This window comes from Sturnus vulgaris, chromosome 21 (assembly GCF_052056855.1).
Source record: "Sturnus vulgaris isolate bStuVul1 chromosome 21, bStuVul1.hap1, whole genome shotgun sequence".
Lineage (NCBI taxonomy): Eukaryota > Metazoa > Chordata > Aves > Passeriformes > Sturnidae > Sturnus > Sturnus vulgaris.
The window spans coordinates 694,095-712,391 of record NC_142263.1 but is presented as its reverse complement, the minus strand read 5'-3'; the positions used below and the strand labels follow the sequence as shown (position 1 = coordinate 712,391).

Here is an 18,297-nt window from a genome sequence, read left to right as displayed (position 1 = left end):
CACACCAAATAAATTTAAGACTATAAAAGAGAAAGTAAGATGATTTATATCCTCAATGACTAAATCTGATACAAGTGTTTTATGTTCATTACCAAGTTACACCACCCAGAGACCCACAGTTCTTTGGTTAATATCAGTATTTTGGAAACATATTATGGGTTTCTCCAGGACCCAAACCACTTAATATCTTCCCTTTTCAAATCAAAGATAAAGTATGAAACCATTAAAAGCCAGGATCTTACCCATGGATTTTCCTATTTGTCTCCACGTTGTTGTTGATATCCTTCTCTTTGGGGTAGCGGCTCTTGGCAGCGTGAGATTTGAACACAAACTGCCAGGGGCACAGCATTTTGTATGCTCTTTTTGTGGTTTTACTTCACTGTGCTGAAACCTTGTTTGGTGTGATGTGGGAACACTTCTAAGGACATAAAAAACCCAACAAGGTCAGTTTTTACCCAAGAGGGCAACTCCCTTTAACATCTCTCAGAAACTCACCAGCCTCACTGATCTGATCTAACATCCTGTGTTCAAAATGAAAATTGCTTGATTCTTAGAGTACTGATACTAAAACTAACACTTTGTCAGTGTAACGTGCAGCCATGTACTAATCTAAAATACTGGAAGAGAATTTCACATGACCCCTGGTCAAGTAAAGCAGCAAATATTGGTGTCTGAGCAGACCACAAGCTTAGAAAAGGGATGTGAAATGTTGCTGTGTTATTCACATGGTAATGAAAAAATCTTATTCATAAACGAACCACAACATTTTGCAGCGCATCCACCTGCCAGAGACAAACAGGATTCTGAGAGGCTGAAGTCTGTGGTTTCCAAGATCTGTAGCACTTATTTCAATGTAACACACAGCATTTCCACAAGAGTGTACAAAGTTTATGCTATTCATTTTAACATATATTTTCTGCTCATTTCTGAACATAAAATGGATTTTGTGCTAGGGAAGATGTGAGAGAAGAGAAAGATCAAGTCAGTAAATTGGTGGGTTAGAGACAACTAGCCCCAGCACTTGAATCTGGTTCATAACACATGAAGAAAGGAAGGAAAAAAAGAGGAAAAAACGGAAAACCCCCCCACAAACATAAAAACAATACACAGGGGAAAAAAGGAGGAAAAGGAGGAAAAGGAAGAAAATAAGGAAAAAGAAGAAAAGTATGAAAAATAATAGCAGGAAGAAAGAAAGACTACAATCAAAATAAAAAATAAGAAGAAAAAGCAAAAAGAAAGAGCAGACTCACATTTCCCTTCAGTGGCACTCAGAGCAGGCAGGTGCTTTGTGTCCTGCACCACGGGGTTCTGTGGAGAGCACTCACAGTGTTACCTGTGACATGCACAAACCTTCACATCAGCAGAAGGGAGGGACAAAGTTTTCAGAGCAGCTGGACAGCTTGGAACTAGAGCAGGATACTGAGTCCCACACTTTGCTCCTAGCATAGAAGAAAAGATAGAGTTTGCCATCCAATGACTTTACCTGTGAGCTGCAGTAAATGAATGACAGAATGGACACCTGCACATGGTGCTCCTTACCGTGCTCTAGTGAGACGCGTCCCAGCCCTGCCAGGAGAGACAACTCTGTCAAAGTTTCTGCCTTCCACCTCGCAGGCTCTGTATCCCTCCTGGGAGGCTGAAACATTTTATAGCGCAGCATCATGTATGCAAAACAGCTGCAAGCAAGGCTGGACATGGATAGTGAAATCAGGGGGATTCCCCAGATTCTGTGCTGCCTGGAGAAGTGGAGGGCGTGTGGCTGCTGAGTGAGCGGGGTTACATGATGTGTGAGGGCAGGAGGCAGCTCCTCGTGCTGTCAGCATCCCTTCCTTCCCTCGGGGTGCTGCAGCCTTGATTCCTGCTTGTGCCCCTGGAAAGGGCAGGGTACCACACTGAACACTGTTTGCAGCCTTGCACACAGTGTTCAAATTAAAAGAAATAAATGCTGAAGTGCTTCTTACAGCTTTTATCCCTGTGTGGGCAATCTCCAGGCACCCTCCTGTACATCACCTATGGCTGTAGGAACAGAGTGAGCAACTTCAAGACAAATGTTAGAGCTGTAGAGCTCTACAATACAGGCCAGGAAAGCATTTAACCACATGCTTGTAACTAAGGACAGGTATTTTAAGTTTCACATACATATAGCTCCTTACTTTTGATCAAGTTTTAAAGCATCCTTCTCAATAGAGTATTTGTAGAATTTCTTGCTTTCCAGAGCTCCCTGTTCTGCCTGTTGCTGCCTGAGATTTGTCCCTTGGTGCTTTTCTGAAGTATTGGGAATACTGGAAGGAAACTGCAACTTCCTGAACTACAAACCATTCCCAGAATGCTGTATATGGGAACACCAGGGGGACAGCTGGATGAGGAAGATGGGATGATTGCTGAGCTGATTTTCAATGTCAGACAACATGTGGACACACACCTTTTCCAAAACCAGGTTTCTCCCTGCAGTCTGGAAGGCAGACACCCCTCAGGACAGGGCTGGCAGCAGTGCCCTGTCTGCAGGCACCTGCAGCCCACGAGCGTGGTACCAGACAGTGCCTTATCTGTTTCTTGATATTATGTACAGCTGTTTTAAAGAAGCTGTTTACAAATTAAAGACGAAGAATAAATCTGCTGACTAATATGAATCAAATGAGTTATACTGATAACAGGGAAAGACTTACAGTTGCTGACCAAAGATCTACAGAAATGAGGCAATAAGGCAGCCAGAGAAATGAGGAAATGCGTGTTATTTTCTCACCTGTCACTCTTTTACTGGGCAAGCTTGGGCAAAGTGTTTTCTTCTCTCTGTGTCTAGCTTCTCTATTTGAAAATGAACTATAGGTGATTGTGTAAAGCGTTTCTAGAGATAAAGCCAGTGCTGTGCACACACGTTCATGCACGAGATCCCCTGTATGCATCCCAGCCAGGACTGCTAGAGATGAATCTCTCAATAAACAGACCTGAGTTTTCTGAGCATTCATTTGCTTGGCTTTATGAAGCCTGTGATTCTTAGCATCCACTGCTCATGAATCTTCACAGTTGGATTTTTCTTTAATGTGGTGTCTTTCCTCTCACCAGAATTAGCAGGTGAATCCCTTTGTTTCAAATATTCCAGTCATCAGGCAGATATAATCAGCAGGCAGAAATGATGTGTGAGAGCTGTGCCACTCAATGCCATGCCAGAAAATTCTGCCTTTACATTCTTCTTTGCATTTGCTACTTTGTAACAGGGTTTAAAAAAATTCTCTTTGCATCCTTCTCTTTCTTATTAACCTCCTTCTTCTACAGAACATAGGGAATCTTAATGTCTAGTACTGTAAGAAAGAACATATCTTAGTAGAAATTTATTTGAATTCAGTGGGTTCTAAGCTTTTAGTATTCACCCTCCTTATTTCCCTTGAGACTGCTGAAATCTAGGAAAGGTCATGTAGAGATTGGATATAGAAAATCAGATTTGGGATAACCAGAGGAGGAGAAACATCTTTCCTTACGAGAATTGTTAAAAGGATTGGCTGAGGTACAGCCATTCAGGGAACTGCTTAATTACTCCAGTTGCTCAAACAGGACCTGATTTTTTATTCACTTGAAATCAATAATAAAACTCCCTCTGCACAGTAAGAACAAGAGAGAACCATTCATTCCTCAGGTGGACCAGAGATTAACTAAACAAGCTCACTGGGCACTCCTTCTACAAATATTCTACAGTGCTTGGAAGGTTTTTCCTTCAGAAAACCAATTCTACCCATATTTCCTACTTTTGAACAGACACTTTTCCTCTGCCACATCAGAGTGCAAAAATTGGTTGCTTATCTTGCATTAACTTTGATGAAAGAGGTGCCCTTTCAGGGCAGACTTTGACTCAATGCTGTCATCGTGAGTTAAATTTTGTTTTGTTTCTGAGTGTCTGATGGTCTGCAGCCTCAACAATCAGCCCTCTGCAATTTCCTTCTAAGTGAGTCACATTTTGTGTCTGATATCATAATTTACATTATATCTGCAAGACTGTGTAAGAGCTCAAGAAGTCACATTCCTGAAAACACAAATCAAGCTGTTGGTAAGGTTGCTCCTCTGACATCAGGGCATTTGGAGTCTCCAAAGAACAACTACACTGAGGCAAAGCTCATGACAAGGGCTGATCTTCCCAACTCCATGGAACCCCAAGAGATGTTGAGCTGTGCCAACTTTTCACGGGCTATTAGTGAGCTTTTTCTACCTCCCTTTTCCTAACTTATGTAACTATTGTCTGAGATGTGCCTTGCAGCAGTGCTGCATGTGACAGCACAATAAACACAGTACAGCCCCTCTGAACACCGGCCATCTCAGATTTGTTAGGACTTGCCTCAGGTCTGGTGGTTTCTGACAAAGGTACAATTAGTAACAATAGTAACTATTGCTGTTCCCAAGTATCTCCTCCCATTGACTGCTGTCAGTTTTCTTTTACAGTGCTTTGGTTTTTCATCTCCCCAAGAAAATTGTTTGGTTTGAATCTTCCCCCAAACTTTGCAAGATGGCAACTCTGTTTGTTTGTTTGTTTGTTTGTGTTCTGATTCGTGATTATTTCTTTAAGGGCTTTAAGATAGTCATCATTAACAGTAGCCCCTTCTTCATTGACTTATTATTTCAAAATGTTCATGATAAAGTGAGGATAACAAGTGCACTAAAAGCAAAATAAAAGAAGGCCAGGCCTTGGCTCTTGAAAATATGCAAATAAAAGCAGGACCCCAGCTGTGTCTGGACTCTTTTTTAGTTTCTGCAGATTTAAGGTAGTTGAAGCAGTAGTTTAATGTGTAAAGTGCAATGTTTTGTTTGCCAAGTCCTGCTCTCCAGTGGAAGATTGAATGTCAAATGATGGCAGGGCAGGGTGGAAAATTTCCCAGTCTGACCATCTGAGGGCGAAAATGAAAGTTAAGGAGAGTGCTAAATTTGCAGAGACGTGCCAGTAAACCCATCCCTTCCTGTCTGCTCGCTGTCAGTTAGGCCAAACTCAGACATGCAGAAAGAACAGAATTCCCTCATCAGTCCCCTCTCCAAAATTCCCAGGGATGAGGAAGTGAGGGAGGACCAAAGCCATCTGACAATCAATAGCCAGACTTTGTTGTGCCTGGCTGCACGTTGGCCCAGGCAGAAGTGATTGCTGACACCCCCTGACTCACCCCTGAGATCCTCAGCCACAGCTGCAGTAGCAAAGACAAAACTACAGCAAAATACCAGCAAAATAGCAATTAGCAGTTGACTGGGCCTAAAGCCTGGTGTCCTGCACTCCTGGACATCATTTCACTACACTGAAGATGTCCCTGTGTGGAGCATGAGGCAAAGCTGGCATGTGGATCAGGAAAAGGTGTAGAACAGTGTTTGGTACTTCTGCTCCTGCAATCCATGCTTGTCACAGCAGAACAGAAAAAAAAAAGACTGTGAGATTACTGTGTGCAAAAAAAGTGTTTTATGCTTTAGAGCTTTTATGAGAACTACAGAGCTGCAAATGATTCTTTAGGAAAAGTATGGTCTGAAGAAGAAATTCCAATTTCAGGAAAAGAGCACTGGCTGAGGCCAGTGGAATCTCTAACCAAGGACAGGTAACAGAAGAGATTTGAATACTGGTTTTGAAAAAACAACCCATAAATTTCTGGGCCAAAATGAAGAACAGAATATTGAAGTATAGAAGTAACTTGAATTCTGAATCTAAAACCTTTGATGTTTTTACTCCAAAACACACAGCACTGTTGGAATAACTTATCTGCTTCTCTTTATTGGTGACTTCTGAGTCTCTTTTCCTTACACCTGCCTTTATCTCCTCAGTCGTTTCCTGCTCATTCAGGGGTCACCCTTTGGACACTGTACCTTAGTTTATACAAAACCAAAGGATGCTGACCCGCTTTCCATGTGTCCTCCATGAAGACAGAGGTTTTCTCAGGTAATTTTATGGCTCTATTTTATCTATATACACAATTTTATTACTTCCATTGCTTTTAAGGACTCCTTGCTAAGCATTACAGTCAGGTCAGTCTTGCCTATGTCTGCACAACTTTCAGTGTCTGTATGAATTACATCACATTTTCAAAACTTTCCATGAGAATGAAATTGCCTCTCCTCTGCCCTTCCCAATAGGGAACTGGTGCCAGAGGATGTGGGGTGTGAGCTTACAGCTCCTTCTCTAGCAACTATCTACCTTCCCCTATTAGAATAAACAATTTCCATGGCACATTCTTCAGAGTATTTTTAGTCAGTTTTCATTGATTTCAAGCTGCAAGTGCAGCTCAATACTTATACACTGAAACACAATTTCCCCATCTGATCTCTGTGGAGCATCCCAGAACACAATCTTCTGCCACGCTGCAGCAACTTCCAATTCATGGAGTGAATCTTTGAACTAATTCAGGAAATTTTGTCTCCTATCACAAATCTAAATAAATACTTCAGTCTGAACATATCTTCTTGCTACATCTCCTTTTTCTAATTTGCTAGTTGATCATCCAATGATTGTATAACTGGAGAAACATTCACCCTACCTTGTCAGTCAGCAGGGAAGGAGCAGTCTTGGCTGTACAAGCTCACTCCAGGCAGTGCTGCTTGCACCTGGGGCTTACCTGTGTCCCTGGTGCTGTGTCACATACCCAAGGTGTGCTTTGGGAACATGGGCACACAGACTCTCATTAATCCTCCATCACTGAATAGAACAATTGTTTCTTCATGTGGAACTGCCTAGCAAGCAAACTCAACACGCAGGGGAACTGAGGCAGTTGCTGAGATAGGGTACAGTGAATAGTGCTGGGATTTACAAAATATTCCTCAGACTCCCATAACTGAAAAGAACTCAGTAACAAGTGACATTATGCACAGGTTCCCAGGTTGGAAGGGACCTCAGCATTTCAGCTAGTTCAATCTCCTTCCCAAAGCAGGGTCAGCTGTGAGGTGAGGGTGACTGTCCTTGTGGGGATAAAATTTCTCCTTATACCCAGCCTGGACTTCTAATTTCAACTTCTGCACGTTGCTTCTCATCTTCCCACCCCTGCAAAGAGCCTGACTCCATCTCCTCAGTGACCTGAAAGCCACTGCAAGGCTGCTCCTCTTCTCCTGTTCCTCCAGCCTCTCCCCATGAGGCAGCACCATGCCCCAGCTCCAATCACCTTGATGGCCTCCACTGAACTCACTCTTTGTGTACTGGAGGCCCAGACTGGACTCAGTGGATCACCACTGAAGGATGCAGATACTCCAGTGGTGCTGCTTTTCCTTCACTCTCCTTCTATAGGAATTCCAGGTTAGGGACATACTATTTAGCTTGGTTTTCATTCAGTGAGCAAACCCACTGCTGACTGAGACAACTGTTGACCACAGTGACAGAGAAGATGGTCTTTGAAGCTACATTTGGAATGGGGGACACCATTTGGGAGTTTGAAAAGTCACTGAAAATACAAAAAAGAGATGTGGAAGAATATGTGTTGACAGGGTCAGGTTCTAGAAAGTGATAGGTGGCTTTATGGAGTGGGTTAGAGTCACAGGGGTTAATCTATAATAAACAGTCCTAGTACACACATCAAAAGATTGAAACAGATTAATTAGTAGGTGCTATTATTAGCCATAACAAATTTTGCATCCATTTCTGAAAGGATAAAAGGCAAAACAATTATTTCATTCAGTCTAAATGTTTCACCCAACTCTTGCAGTGAGGAGGATTTGGACCACAGCCTCCAAAGCAAGGGTTGCTGATGAAGGCTGTGTATGTCACTTCAGGGACAGAAATAGAAACCTTTTTTTGGTCAAAAACATGTTCTTGCCTCACCTTGTTTTTATGATGATTACTTTTGATTTAGTCATCTGAAACCTGGAAGAAGGGAAAATATAGGGGAATTTACTGTGACTTACAACACTGTCCATTAGGTTTGGGCAGCTCAGGAGACCTCTCTGACCAGCACAAGCTGAAAACCATTACAACATTTCCTTCTTTCTTCTCAAGCACCAGCTTCAAAAACTTAATGGCAAGCTGAGAATTTTCCAAAAATACACCCTGCTCCTCTTCCTAGTGGTGTTTTTGGGGATCAACAGCTTCTGTACTTCCATGAAGTGTCTCATCCAATGTAACATCTCTGATCCCAATTTTCTCCCATGTTTTCCTTTTGAAGTCCCATTTCTGTTTAATGGAAGAGCAAAGCTGCACGTGTGACAGATGGCTGGCACCCTGCAATGACTTCACATTCATAAGAGGGAAATCCTTGCAGTTAATGTCTTGATTTGATAGAACAACCATTGCAGAAAAGGTGACTTCCCAAGCTTCTGCCCACGCAGCGTGTGACACCTTTGGAAGAGGATGTAAGAAATGACTTGTGCAGGGTTTTGGTTGGGTCTTGTAATAAGCTCCTACCCAGCTGGATGCTAATTCTGCAGGAAACACAGCACCCCATCTCTGACTACCCAGCAAACTGAGTGCAGTGTGGAGAAGGAAGGAGCCAGGCCAGCAGTGAGACAAACAAATGAGCCCAGTATAAACGACTGCCCAGCAAACCATCAGCTCATTTTTAAACAGACTGCTGGATTTAACACTGAGAGTTGAAGACAAGAAAAAAGGAAGGCAGATCTTCAGCACTAAAGGCAGCAGCAGGACTTTTAATATTTATTTTTCCAAAAGAGCATATCAGCATGGGGTAAGAAAGCAACTTATTACTGGACACATAAACTTCAGAATTCTTTCTGCCTTCCCCTCACATAGAGTGATGCCTTTGGGCCCAGATTCCAACTGATTTATGAAGGTATATTTGCCTTCAGCATCAAACTCACCTCTTGAACTTGTCCACCCAGGCTGCTGCAGACACCATGTTTTGTAAAACTGGACAAACAAAACTGTTTCACTTTTAATTCTAGTAGCCAGGATTGAGCAGAGTGTTTCACTTCTATTTCTGGTAATCATGATTGACCACAGGCTATTCCTCTGAGTATTCCAGGTAGTGAAAAATGGTTTAAGATGGTGAACATCACTGAAGTACATGGGAGTCTTTCCCTTTGATTCCAGTTTGGCTCAGAACCCAAGAACAGCATGGAAAGTAAACATTCTGATAAACAATTATCCAGACTGGTTTTGTTAGTACAGACCAAGACAGAATTTGATAGAGCACAAAGGCAAGATTTGTGTCTCCCATTTAACGGACAGTCCCTATGAATTCCAGAGGTTTTTACTAGTGTTACAGAGTTCTGTGGAGCAAAGCTACATAATTATGAACTGTGATTTCTTTCAGACACTTATAAAATTGAAAACACTTCCTAAGTAGTAAATAAATAAAGCCCTCCCCATATAATACAATAAAGTGAGTGGATTCCAGGTTCAGTACTGTACCCAACCTGTTCCTTCAAAGCCTCATTGTTAGATCAAAGGATTTATGGTTCTGTTCCTCTCTCAACCAGACATGGTTCATTCAAGTTACTTTTTATGCTAAATACCACTCATATTGTGTACATTCTTTATAATTACCTCAGCTATAAAACCTGCACCTTTGCTTATGAGGATAATGAAGTTAGTGCAGGGATTGGCTCTCCATCTCAAATTTCTTAATAAACCCTGGATGCCTTTTCACTGTATTTAATCTATTAGAAGTAACCAGATTTGGCATAGTGTCACTGTGACATCCTACAGGCTCTATTCTGTCAGCTGGGAGCAAGGTTTGAGATCTCAGTATTTTTAAACCATGTTTCTGAAATAGTTGTAAAATGATCATTACCATGTCAGTATCCCTAACTCAGAGCCATGCTAGGGGAGAATAAGCAATTTCCTGCTGCTTGTCCCAAGTCCCAGCCTGTCTGAGAGCTGCTGTGTGCCCTTTGAAGGTCTCCTGAATTAAGCACCTCAAAAGGTAATTCTAAGAATTACTTTTGAAATCTTGGCCAGAAAGCTTCAATGCACTCTGTGAGATACTTCCAGCTAGGAAAAGGACAAACTCAAAAGGGCTCTTGAGGGAAAGAAAGCTTCAAGACTCAACAGGTGTCAGCATTCTGTACTGTAAACTGTGGTTAAACACACCATTTCTGCGACCTCTAGAAATGGGAGGGAAACACAGAAAATAAAAGAGAAAGAAGCCCTTGCAGTTGCGCAATTGTAGGAACCAAAATACTCTATTTTTAGAAATGAAAAGTCAGTCCTCCTATTGGCTCAGTATCACGAAGGTGGCTCCAAAATATTCAACCTTTGCCTGTGTCCACCACCATGATATAATATTTTCCAGACTAACTTCTGCTTGGCATTTGTTTTCAGTTTTCCTTGTTCCTTGTTCCACACCAGCTGAGACACAGCCCACTTTCTGTAGATGAAATGACTGCTAAGAAATTGAAGCAAGACTGAGAAAATCCCAGATCTTGTGTGATTTTATTTAATGGAGAATATGAGTCAACCTCATCAGTTACAAGAATTGATTGTCAATCTTGCATCTAAAAAAATCCATTCTGTAGAAGGGGAGAACATTAATCAAAACACCAGCAGTTTTAAACTTCTCTCAACAAGAATGAATAACAGATGGTGCAAAAAATAAGGTATAACAATAAAAAGATATTAAGTGCAGTGTTTTTTAAACAGATGATGCTGAACCCTGGCAGAAGGAAGCCCACAGGCAATGAGGCCGTTCAGTCTGAAGTTGTGCAGCTGCAGCTGAAGAAAATATTTTATATGGGGTAGTGATACAGACTCAAGCTGTGCCAGGGGAGGTTGAGGCTGGACTTCAGGAGGAGTTTCTTCACAGAAAGGGATGTCAAACATGGGCAGGGAGGTTTGGAGTCCCCATCCCTGCAGGTGTCCAAGGAAGGCCTGGACTTGGCACTCAGTGCTCTGGGCTGGGGACAAGGTGGGGATTGGGCACAGCTGGCACAGCTGGCACTCCATAGGCTGGCAAGTCTTTTGCCTGAATGATTCTGTGAAGCACCCAAACCAAGCTGGCTCACAAGCTGCTGATTAAAAAAAACAAAAATCAAGATAATCCTTTTCAAAATGGATTCATGCAGAACATGAAAGCAGATTCTTCTGGGGGAAAAGTCACCCAGGCTGGTAGTTACAGAAGGGGTAAGTTCAGTGTCCACAGGTGAGGACAGCAAACAGCAGTCCCAGAACATTCCCCTTCAGACTCCACAAGTGAAGTGAGCAATGCCAGGGACCTCTCCCCCAGTGACAAACACTGTTAATCTCTTAGGTGCAAGTGACAGATGCCTCCCTCTGCTTCTAAACTTTTAAAAACTGTTTTAAATATGAAACACGATTATGAGGAAAACAGAAAATAGTCTTCAAAGAGATGGGTTTTTTTAAAGTTAATGTGTCTGCCCTGTTTAATCACAAGCTGAAAGGAGTACTTGATGACTAGTGTATACTTCAGTTAACACTATTTCATAAAACCTGGCTTGACAGAAGTATAAGATAAGTGAATCAAATAATACAAAAGTTGAAAGATGCAGCAGCTGGCTCGTGTTCCAGCTCTGAGCAGCAGGCAAGGCTGCAGGAAAGGGACAGACCAAGTGAGCAGTGCAGGTCCCTGTCCAGCAGTGTTGTTTGTCAGGGACTGCTTTAGACTGCCCTGACCAAGCCACTGCTCACCTCAAATCACCCCTGCTCTTTGGGGTGACACCGAGGGACGTGACATGGTAGAGCATAAAGTTCTAAAGAGCTGTTCTTACAGTTTTAGGTCAAGGACTCTCACAATGAATAGATATTATGATATTGAGTATTTAAGGTGTGCTGCCTGTTCACTTTGCAGATTATCAAAGCTGTATATGAAGGCACAATTTATAATGCCAAGTTAAAAGCTATTAAAAATAAGAAGCTGTTTCCTTCAAAAAAGATGTGAGAGAATATTCTTTGTTTTTCTCAGAAATAGTGTGTATTCCTCTTCCTTACAGTATCACAGTAAAGATTACTTCCTTATGACATTTGAAAATGAGCCAAACAACACGGGGTGGGGGGAGTTTGTTTAACATCAAGTCGTCATGCTCAAGTGTCCCTAACAAAAAGCAATGCCTGTGACATAACTCAGCACGTGAAGAAGTTTATGAAGTGCTAAAGAATGATTTAAAGAATATTCCATTACTGACAAATGGTGCTAAGCAAGGCCTGGCCTGGGTTGGAAATATTCTATTCAATACCCACAAGGCTCAAATGACTTTTGGTGGCAAGTGTGAATGGAAATCAGTAACAGTTCTGACACAAGAATGTGATCAGAAGTGTATTTGTCTCTGGCCACGTGAAGGGCAGAGTGCTATGTTGGATATTACATAAATCATGAATTTACAATCTTGTCCATACCAAAACCTGAAACGAATAAATGAATTACAAAAATAAATAAAAGGGAAAGATTTTCACTCCACAGGAAGCTCCTGCATGAGGGTCCAGGGCTGATAATAACCAAAGTGGTTTTTACCATTTCTCTGTGGACTTAAGAGCAGGAACATAGACACTAAAAATACATTGAACAACCTAATGCTACTGATTCATCTTTTGACATATTACTTCCATATTTGTAGTGTACAGATTATTCATACAATTTCAGCTTTAGGCTTCCAAGGGTACACCCAGAACTGAAAGTATAGCACCAGTGTTGGTTCTGCCCTTAGACTGGATGCTGATAAGTCTGTAGAGTGATTTAAATGATTCATTTCTCCATACTTCAGGAATGTAAAGCATGATATCACTTTATTAATCAGAAGTGTTCCAACTGTCTTTCCTTGTTCTAATGTTTGTCTTGCTCTTACATAACAAGCCTCCAGTGAAACCCTTGCTGCCTTAATCAAGAGTTGCCTGCACACAACCTTTGAACTGGTAACTTCACTCAGCTCCTACTTGTGGACTACCTAGGAGAAGTTATTGACTCAAGATCTTATTGGAACCAGCTGCAAAAGTGTTTTTGGCAGAATGTAGTTATTACATTTGTTTCAACACAATAAAAACCCTGGGCTAGCCAATGGCACAGGATACTCTTCCCCACTGAAACTGGTGGTGGCAACTGAATTCTTCTGCAGTGAGCCACAGAGCAGGGCTTTGACAGCACCTCCTGCCTGCCCTTGATCCTTGGTTACTGCAATCACCTACCAACTGCCCATCACTTACCAGAACTGGCACAGAAACGGGTTCCTCATTCCAGTAAAAGAAACTGAAGCCTATAATACACTTTTCTCCTTTTACTGACATTATCCCTCGCTCTGCCCGCAGCCTCATGAGCATCACGAGTTTTTTAAACTCTTCAAAAATAATTACAGAATGCAACACAGCCATGCATGATGTTTACCCATCATCTTTGTGGTCAGAGATTCTGGAGAACTGAAGATGGGAACACAGATGCACCAGTCTATTTGGGGTGGCTATTTTCTCCTTTTCTGCCACAGCAGAACCCGGGAGGACGCTGCCTGTGACCGTGTCTTTGTCACTGTGGGCAGCAATTGCCAGCACAGCAGCACCAAGGGAACAGGGAACAGCTCTTTGGGCTCAGCAGGGCTGGGTGGCAGAGAGGCAGAGCTGCTCAAACACAGGTGAAGAGAGTCACGGGTCAGACAGGTCAGTGAGTGATTAATTTGGACAGCTCCAGGGTTAAATGACTTCTGAGCAGAAGTTTTTGGAATAATAATTTTGGTCGAAAATACTGAAGTTCTGCCCAAAACCCCTTTCAGAGTTCAGGTTCTCATTTCCATCTGGGTTACTATAACATCTTTGGTGTCAAATTATGCTGCTGGAGAATTTGTATAAGGTCTTGAAAACATAAAAGCCTCAGCTCTGCAGCTGAAGGACTCTTCAGTCCAGTCATTACAGAAACATGTCTGAGGTATGGGAGTTACTTTCACTATTACAAGGAAGTAAATAGTTAGCATCATATCTCTTCACCAGCAGGAAAATTACCTATACGTTGAGTAAATAAAATTATCTTTGATTCTATTAAAAGGTTTTTTTTACTTTGAAGACCAGATTATGTTTGTACAAAAGTCCCCTCAGACATCTTCTCATACCTCCAGTTGAATCAGTACTATTAAAATATTTACTCATGATGTCTGCTGCCTCACCAACCTTGCTCTCTGTCTGCCCTACTGAGAATTGAATGCTCTATCACTTTCCAAACCCTAAAATTCTCAGATCCTGGTCCTTCATATCAATTACATCTATCATACCTTTGGTCTGATGCTCCCATATCCCAGCTGGCACCTCAGACATCTGGAGCTGCAGACATGCCATGGCTGTACCTTCCAGCTCCATGGTCCTTTCCCTCTTGAACTAGCCATAAATTAAATAACAGGCATGTAAGAATGATTTAAACACATGCAATTATCCTATTTTTTAACTGAACAAAATATTACATCTCACACTACCAAAAGTTAATTAAAGCCATAGAGGGGTGTGACCACTCTACATTTAAAGTTCAGGAAACTGCCATGCTTCCATACACTTTAATCCCACTAAGTCTTAGAGTTTTTAATCACTATTGCAGTGATAGAAAATTCAGTGCATCTCTATGCTACAGACCACACACGCAGAACAGACCTGGAGAACAGCACAGGTCTCCTGTTTGCTGGTCTTGATCAGAAGCAGCACAGAGAGTTTCAATCAAAAATGCTTGAGCTTTTTTATTAGTGTTCAAGATCATACTGGATATGCCTTGCTGACTGCCGAGGTTGAAACTTTCTGTGCTCTACCTTGCAACAAATTATTTTGAAAATTTAAACCAGAATGGCAGTAATTTCAAAAAATAATGTACTGAGGTAGAAAGACAAACTGGCTTTCCTCACATGGAGAAAAGCCTACTCTGTTGAGAAAGTGTATTACCTTCCTGCTCTATCAGAAGTTAAGCAGAAGGCTGGCTCCAGCATAGTACTGAGTATCATCCGGTACAGAAAAAGACTTGAGGAGAAGTAAGTGGGGTAGAGAGACAAGATGAGGACAGCATTAAGAAATAGGTAAAATAAAGATAACGAAAGTTAAGGTGATGTGAAAGAATAGGAGCAGAGAGAGGAACAATAGTGGGGATGGCAGAGGAAGTAAAACAGAGAGCAGGAATTCCAGGAGAGTAGGGTCAGCGGAGAAAAGGAAGGTTTTTGATCCAATACTTTGTGAAGTTCAGAGGCAGCCCCGTTCCCGGGGCGGTCTCACCGAACTCCGCTCGCCCATGGCGACCCCGGGGCTCGTGCCTGTGCCGGCCCGGCACCGCCACCTGCAGGCCGCCCGCCGCAACTGCAGCCGGGCGGGCACCGCGGGCTGTGCCCGGCTCTGCTCCCCCGGGAAAGCACCCCGGACTGCCACGGCGGCCCCCCCCCAAACGACACCCACCCCTCGCTTCAAAGGACCTTTCTTATGTGCTGAAAAGCGTTGTGAAACCTCTGAGCTGCAGAGCATCGCACAGGCAGCGACTGCGCTGGTCGGGGCACAGAACCCGGCTGGAGGGGCACAGAACCCGGCTGGAGGGGCACAGAACCCGGCTGAACGGGCACAGAACCCGGCTGGAGGGGCACAGACCCGGCTGAAGGGGCACAGACCCGGCTGGAGGGGCACAGACCCGGCTGGAGGGGCACAGACCCGGCTGAAGGGGCACAGACCCGGCTGGAGGGGCACAGACCCGGCTGAAGGGGCACAGACCCGGCTGAATGGGCACAGAACCCGGTTGGAGGGGCACAGACCCGGCTGAAGGGGCACAGACCCGGCTGGAGGGGCACAGACCCGGCCCAAGTGGCACTGTGACCATCCCAGCAGAGGCTGGTGTGAGCCAGCAGAGTGCCTGCCATAATCAGTGTCACACACACTGAGGACGTCCCCAAAAGACATCCCTTGTCCCCAAAGAACCTGCACAAGTGTTAGCACACACTGCTAGGGTTGATCCAGGCCTAACAGTATCATGGAATAAGTTACTCAAATGTTAGGCAAGCTTGGGCTTTAACTTAGAAGACTGTGATTACACAAAGCCATTTACAAAATTAAATAGCTTCAGAAATATAATTTAGCTTCATGACATCCCAGTGAAACATAAATTATTGTATTTATATTATCCAAGAGAAAACTTCAGGCAATAATTCTAATATAGTACTGGGCTTGACAGCAAGTCCTCTAAGGATGTTTACCGAAGTCCTTCTTGGCTTCATTCTTCCTCTTCTACTTCTGGTTTTTATACTGAAAAAAAAAAAAATTGTGGGAAAGCACATAACTAAGTAAAAGTTCATACCAACAAGGATTTACAACTCTTCATGATCCACATAAATTTATGTCCTTTTTCATTAAGTTAGATTGAAATTTTGTAGGCTTTCCCTTTGCAGCATAAAACAATAAATCAGGCACAGTTATTGACTAGATTGTACCTGCTGAAATTTGGTTACTGCTAATATAATCTGTGACTAATCTGTGCTTGCTCCTATAACAATTCTCATTTGGATTTCATGGACTGGCAGAGAGAAGGACTTAACAGTCACTTAGTAAATTAAATCATAGATATTTAGAGAGCAAGCTGAACTTTTGACTTGTTTGATTATCCACCATGTTAAGGTATCATCCTCCCCAGCCAGACCGAAATCCCAGGAAGCACAGGTCACTCACTCTCAGCTGTCTACTGCAAACCATCCTCATCCTTCCTTCTGAGAAACCACACTGACAGCACAGGGGCAGATCCACTGGGTGCCAACTGTGCACCCACAGCTTTGCCCCTGTGTGGTCTATCCCTGGCCTCTGCAGCATGGGCAAGGTCTGAGGAAAAGCAACAGTAGTTCTGGAAGTTCGTGTAAATTGTCTGACGATAGATTCTGTTAGGAAAGCAGATGATGCATAGCAAGACGTGACTTGCAAAATGCTGTATTTAAATTTTTTCTCCTATAATAGAGTGATACTAGCCACCACTACTGATATTTAATAGAATTCTTCATGGAAACAAGGACACAGAGATCAACCTAAATTGTTACTGGTTCTGAAAAAAACCCAACATTAGTTTATACTAAGATAATTTTTAAACAAAAATCGTCAATCACAGATCCCTCCTGGCTGAATATTTCCTTTCACTCAGACACTTCAACATCCAGGACAACAATTCCCTATTCAGAACTTGCTTTCCAATGTTTTCTTCTTTGTTCTGAACTGAAACCAAAAGGCAGACAATCCGAGGCACTTACTTTATTCATCACCCAGTCAGCATCTTCAATGGCTCTCTTAATGATCTGCTGGATTCGCTCAGGATCGTCTTCATCAGCATGGACCTTGAAACTCTGCAACATTCCAAGTGTCACTGACTTGTCAACACAACAGTTGGCAAAATAAAGACAGCATTTAAATCTCAGAAAAATATTTGTTGCAAATAAAATGTTGGTCTGGAAAGGTAAAACTACACATTGTAACACCTGGCCATCCTCTTTCCATAAAAAATCTGGTCATACGGAATTTCATGTTAAGTATTCTACTCCTTTCATACAATAACAACAAAAACCCCAGAGAACTTCAATTCAGAACAATTGAAATTGTCTGGTGTGTTAAAACTAGAAAGACACAGGACATCAGGTATGATCAAAGGCATGAAATTGCTTCCATATGAAGTGTGGAATACCAACAGTCAGATGAGATTTACCCAGATGGGGGATATATAAATGACTGACAAGGAGCCAGGTCTCCTCATAAAGGGTGTGTTTATGGAGTAAGTAATGACTGTTCACTCTCTTGACTAAAACAAGAATTAGAGATGAAAGCCGAGAAAAATAGGTTTCAGATTCAAAGCAAACAAAAAGAAACGGTCCTTCACACACTCTCAGTATAACCCTTCAAATGCACCAAGGTGTCAAGCTTGCAGGAGAGCAGCAGGGGAGCCCCCGGGCGCCCGCGGGGTGTCTGACCTGTCTGATGGCGTGTCTGTAGTGCTGCTGGACGGGGCCGGCGGGCAGGCGGCGGCAGCAGCGCAGCAGGTACCGGTAGAGCTGCAGAGAGCTGCGCACCAGCTCCGCCCGCGGCAGCGGCATGGCCGGGCCCTGCGGGAGAACGGAGCAGCGTCAGGTACCACGGCACGGGATGGAAACACAGTCACAATACACAGGGAGAACAAACCAGAGCAGTGTCAGTGCTACTGACAGCACAGAAATAAAAGCACAAAGTAACAGCACACAGGGAAAACAGGGCCGGCAGACCGAGGCTCGGCAGCACAACCTGCAGAGAGCCCAACGTGAAATGAAGTCGCAGGGTTTAGGGACAGACGGGGCCTGGCTGCCTTTGCTCAGGGAGTAAACACAAAGTGTGAGCTCACCCCAGAGGGTCACTTTGTGATGGCAGTAGCCACGTGTGCCAGGTTTTACAGACAATTGTGCCAGGGTTTTACAGATTGCCAGAGTAACTTTGGTGCCTACCCGAACCTGTAT

At 43.1% G+C, this 18,297-nt stretch overlaps 2 protein-coding genes across 2 annotated transcripts in view; both read right to left on the bottom strand.

Moving 5' to 3' along the window:
* NOS2 (nitric oxide synthase 2) overlaps positions 1 to 17,803 on the bottom strand; it is a 32,570-nt gene extending 14,767 nt beyond the window's left edge. The window contains exons 1-5 of the mRNA XM_088177207.1: positions 17,782 to 17,803; positions 17,071 to 17,187; positions 16,036 to 16,084; positions 1,251 to 14,200; positions 243 to 418 (exon numbers count right to left, since the gene is read on the bottom strand). Coding sequence (XP_088033333.1) covers positions 243 to 349 — 107 coding nt within the window. The 5' untranslated portion in view covers positions 350 to 418; positions 1,251 to 14,200; positions 16,036 to 16,084; positions 17,071 to 17,187; positions 17,782 to 17,803. The remainder of the gene's footprint in view (positions 1 to 242; positions 419 to 1,250; positions 14,201 to 16,035; positions 16,085 to 17,070; positions 17,188 to 17,781) is intronic.
* Positions 15,897 to 17,907, bottom strand: LYRM9 (LYR motif containing 9). The gene is made up of 3 exons (XM_014881155.2): positions 17,782 to 17,907; positions 17,071 to 17,163; positions 15,897 to 16,084 (listed from the first exon to the last, which is right to left on the bottom strand). Exons 1-3 carry the CDS (start codon positions 17,902 to 17,904, stop codon positions 16,067 to 16,069), a joined length of 234 nt encoding a protein of 77 aa, XP_014736641.1. The 5' UTR covers positions 17,905 to 17,907; the 3' UTR covers positions 15,897 to 16,066.
* Positions 17,908 to 18,297: the final 390 nt, after the last annotated feature.